Source organism: Sapajus apella, unplaced genomic scaffold, assembly GCF_009761245.1.
Source record: "Sapajus apella isolate SASKATOON/1434 unplaced genomic scaffold, GSC_monkey_1.0 scaffold1680, whole genome shotgun sequence".
Taxonomy (NCBI): Eukaryota; Metazoa; Chordata; class Mammalia; order Primates; family Cebidae; genus Sapajus; species Sapajus apella.
Genome location: NW_022438606.1, coordinates 4,060 through 7,640, shown reverse-complemented (window position 1 = coordinate 7,640; position 3,581 = coordinate 4,060). Strand labels below are relative to the sequence as shown.

The following is a 3,581-nucleotide window of genomic DNA, read 5'->3' as shown; positions in this document are numbered from 1 at the left end:
CCTACGTTTGCATTTGAAGTTGGTCCTGGCTGTAGGAGAACCTGTGGGTGGTCCTCTGTTGGGGAGACAGGAAGTGACAGTGGAAGGATCCACCTGTGGTTCCCTGGATGCCTTTATTGTCCCTGATGTGCCCAGCAGATGCCCCTGGCACAGCCTCACCCCCAGGTCACCTCCCTTGTGGTGCCTTTGTGACCGCCCCCTCTCAGCTGTCCCATGCCCACCTAGTTAGGAACAGTCTTTCAACTTCTTCTTAACAAACTGCCTTAGGCCTTCCCATTGCCTCTGAAATCTGACTGCTAGCAGGAAGGTTTCTCCAAGTGCCTCGTGGCTCTGAGCCCCTCTCCTCCTCTCCCACACCTGGCCTGGACTGGGTTTCCTCTACCTCGTCCACTCCAGTCCCGCTCTCTTGTTACAGATGAGGCCACATCTGATATTCAAATCTTTGTTAGCCTGGCTAGGCTCACAAGGATTTTGATTTCTTCTTTGATCTGGAGTGTTTATCTTTTATCTTTTATTTCTGCAAGCTGTCATCATATTTCAAAATAATGTTACTATATTTCCTTCTCTTGACTGTTTGTTTTCTTCCCTGGGGCCCTCTGTATTCAGATACAGCTTTTTACCCCTGAAGAAGGAAATGTGAATTTCACATAGCCTAAAGGAGCCTAATTTTCAAATAGAGTTTAATTTTCAAACAGAAGCCAAAGCAGCAGGAAAAAAAAAAGGTAAATCTGGGCGAGGTGGCTCATGCCTGTAATCCCAGCCCTTTGGGAGGCTGAGGTAGGGGGATCATTTGAGGTCAGGAGTTCGAGACCAGCCTGACTAATGTGGTGAAACCTCGTCTCTACTAAAATACAAAACATTAGCCGGGTGTGGTGGTGGGCGCCTGTAATCTCAGCTACTCGGGAGGCTGAGGAAGGAGAATTGCTTGAACCCAGGAGGCGCAGGTTGCAGTGAGCTGAGATCATGCCACTGCCCTCCAGCCTGGGTGACAGAGCAAAACTCTGGCTCAAAAAAAAAAAAAAAAAAAAAAAAAAAAAAGATATAGCCTTCAAATTTGGGCTTTCAAGAAAGATGAGATGGTTGACTCAGAATTCTGAAGACTGAAAATGATTTTCTTCAGGAACCTGGCTTGAAAGATGGATTTTGGAGTAATACAGAATGAATGGCTGAGCTTTGGATGTAAAGGAAGTTCTTGTCCCACAGGAAGAAAAAGCAGGGGCATAGGCAGGTGGTGCTTCATGAGAAGGTCAAGGTGAGAGCTCTGCTCTGTCTTTTGGGGATGAAACCTGTACATGGCAGTTGGTGACTCAGTTGAATCTGGCTCTGGCACCTCACAATCAGAGGGGCCATGGCCACACCTATGTACCTAAGCAGGGGATGCCTGCACAACTCCAAGGGACAGGGATCCAGGCCATGCTTGGGATCACCCAGGTCAGAGTGTCCAGGAACCATGGCCTCCAGGGGAAACCAAGAGTTTCAGATGAATCCAGTGCCTGGGAGCAGAACAAATGAGAAAATCAAATTACATTTTAAAGCAACAGTTAAAGATACCATCCTCTGCTGTGCTAGAGAAGAAGCTTACTGTTTGTTAGGCTCTGCAGTTTAGACATTAGGAATGTTTTTGAGGTGATCCAATTTTGGGATGTGAGTCAGCTCAGGGCAGGCATTCCAGTCTTCTGTCTCAAAATCCACCACTGTCTGTCTTTGTGCATTGCTTCCCCAGCCTTTCTGATGCCATTGAGGGTAATTTCTTTCTTTCTTGTTTAGAGGTAGGATCTGGGTCTGTTGGCCAGGCTGGAGCATACTGGTGCAATCCAACTCATCACAGCCTTGACTTCCTAGGCTCAAGCGATCCTCCTGCCCCAGCCTCCTGCTGGGAACACAGGTATGCACGACCACGCCTGGCTAGTTAAAAAAAAATTTTTTTTTTTTTTGTAGAGACTGGGTCTCCTTTTGTGGCCCACACCGGTCTTGAACTTGTGGCCTCAAGTGATCCTTCTACCTTGGCCTCCCAAAGTACTGGGATTACAGGTGTGAACCATTGCGTCCAGCTCGGTGAGGGTGATTTCTGAGGTTCATCTGTCTCATGTCAGGCAGAAAGGATGGCTTCTGGGGCTGAGACCCCATGCTGCCTCCAGTCCTTGCTTCCCTAGTGAGGCTGGGAACCCAGGCTCAGATTTTGCAGAAGCAGGCCAGTCAAAATCACAGAGACCCAGCCCTGTAAACACTCAACAGCTGCCAGCAGGGGACACCAGAGGGCCAGGGTGGACCGAAGACACCACCAGAAACTGGAACCCGGACATCCCCACAGCTACTGCAGCCCCACTGCCCTCAGTTGCTGGAGTGTGACCACTCCCAAGACCACCAGAAAACACTGTCCACTGTGCCTGCCTCTTTGTTTCCCAGACACATGACCCAATGTCCAGGGCAGTAGCTTCAGCTTGCTGAGCATAAACCCTGCGCACACCTGCTCCTTATATTGCCAGGGAGGCTGCAAAAGGAGGATGCAGCTATTTCTGCTTCCATCATGGAAGGCTGGGATTCCACAGGCACAGAAAGGGAGGGAGAGATGTGGATGTGTACGTCCTCCAGTCAGCTCTGGCAGGGACGGATGTGGGCGAGTGAGGGTCCCACCCCAGCTGGGGTCTACCCAGGCCCATGACCTGGACAGGTTGAGGGTTTTCCAGAAGGCAGGGATGAAGTGTGGTCTGAAAACACAAATGCCCCTACTGGCCCAGGGATCATCATAATAGGCTGGAAGGGTGGTGCTTCCCAGGTGTCTGCCACCCGTCATGCACACCTTCCACCCACTGGCATCCTTCTGCCCCAGGCACACACATAGCCTCAGTCCAGAGATCAACTGTCTCAGCTCTAAATTTGCATATCCTGTGTGTAGACTCACTCATTACAACCTCTGCCCAGCTGGCTTGTGTATCCTTTTTTTTTTTGGTCTGTCTGTCAGGGGAGGAGCCTGTCCTGGCCCTCCCATTGGCCTGTAGATCCACCTCCCCTGGGCAGCGCCCCAGGACCCAGGATAATACCTGTGCCTCCTGCCCAGAACCCTCCAAGCAGGCACAATTGTAAGAATGGTGCCTGTCCTGCTGTCTTTCCTGCTCCTTCTGGGTCCTGCTGTTCCCCAGGGGACCCAAGATGGTGAGTGGGGAAAGCAAGGGGTGGGTGCTGGAGAGGACTGGGAAGAGGTGAGGAACAGGACATGTGGCTGGGAGAAGGGCCGGATGCAGCTGGGACTCCCGGGCATCCGGTAGGAACGGGTGCCCCAGGATGCCATCTGATTCCGCTCACACTCCCAGGAGCATTCAGGGAGCCTCTGCCCTCACCCTAAATAAGACCTTCAGGAATCTGAATCTGAAACCCTTAGTTTACAGTGAAAACAAAGACTCCAAAGACCAAGTGACCTGCCTGGGGTGAGACAGCCAGGTCGGAGCAGGAAGCACAGGCCTGGAGCTGCTTCTGCTCCCGATGGCCGGGTACACCTGCCTGATGCTGAGGGAGAGAGAGAGCAGCCCCAAGGGGAAAGTGAGAAGGCAGGTCAGCTGGAGGGATGGTGCTAGAAGGAAACC

The 3,581-nt window shown here is 51.6% G+C and overlaps 1 protein-coding gene across 1 annotated transcript in view; it reads left to right on the top strand.

The window, feature by feature from the left end:
* The first annotated feature begins 3,013 nt into the window (after positions 1-3,013).
* LOC116546921 (H-2 class I histocompatibility antigen, K-D alpha chain-like) overlaps positions 3,014-3,581 on the top strand; it is a 4,620-nt gene continuing 4,052 nt past the window's right edge. Inside the window, exon 1 of the mRNA XM_032273033.1 lies at positions 3,014-3,153. Coding sequence (XP_032128924.1) covers positions 3,087-3,153 — 67 coding nt within the window. The 5' untranslated portion in view covers positions 3,014-3,086. The remainder of the gene's footprint in view (positions 3,154-3,581) is intronic.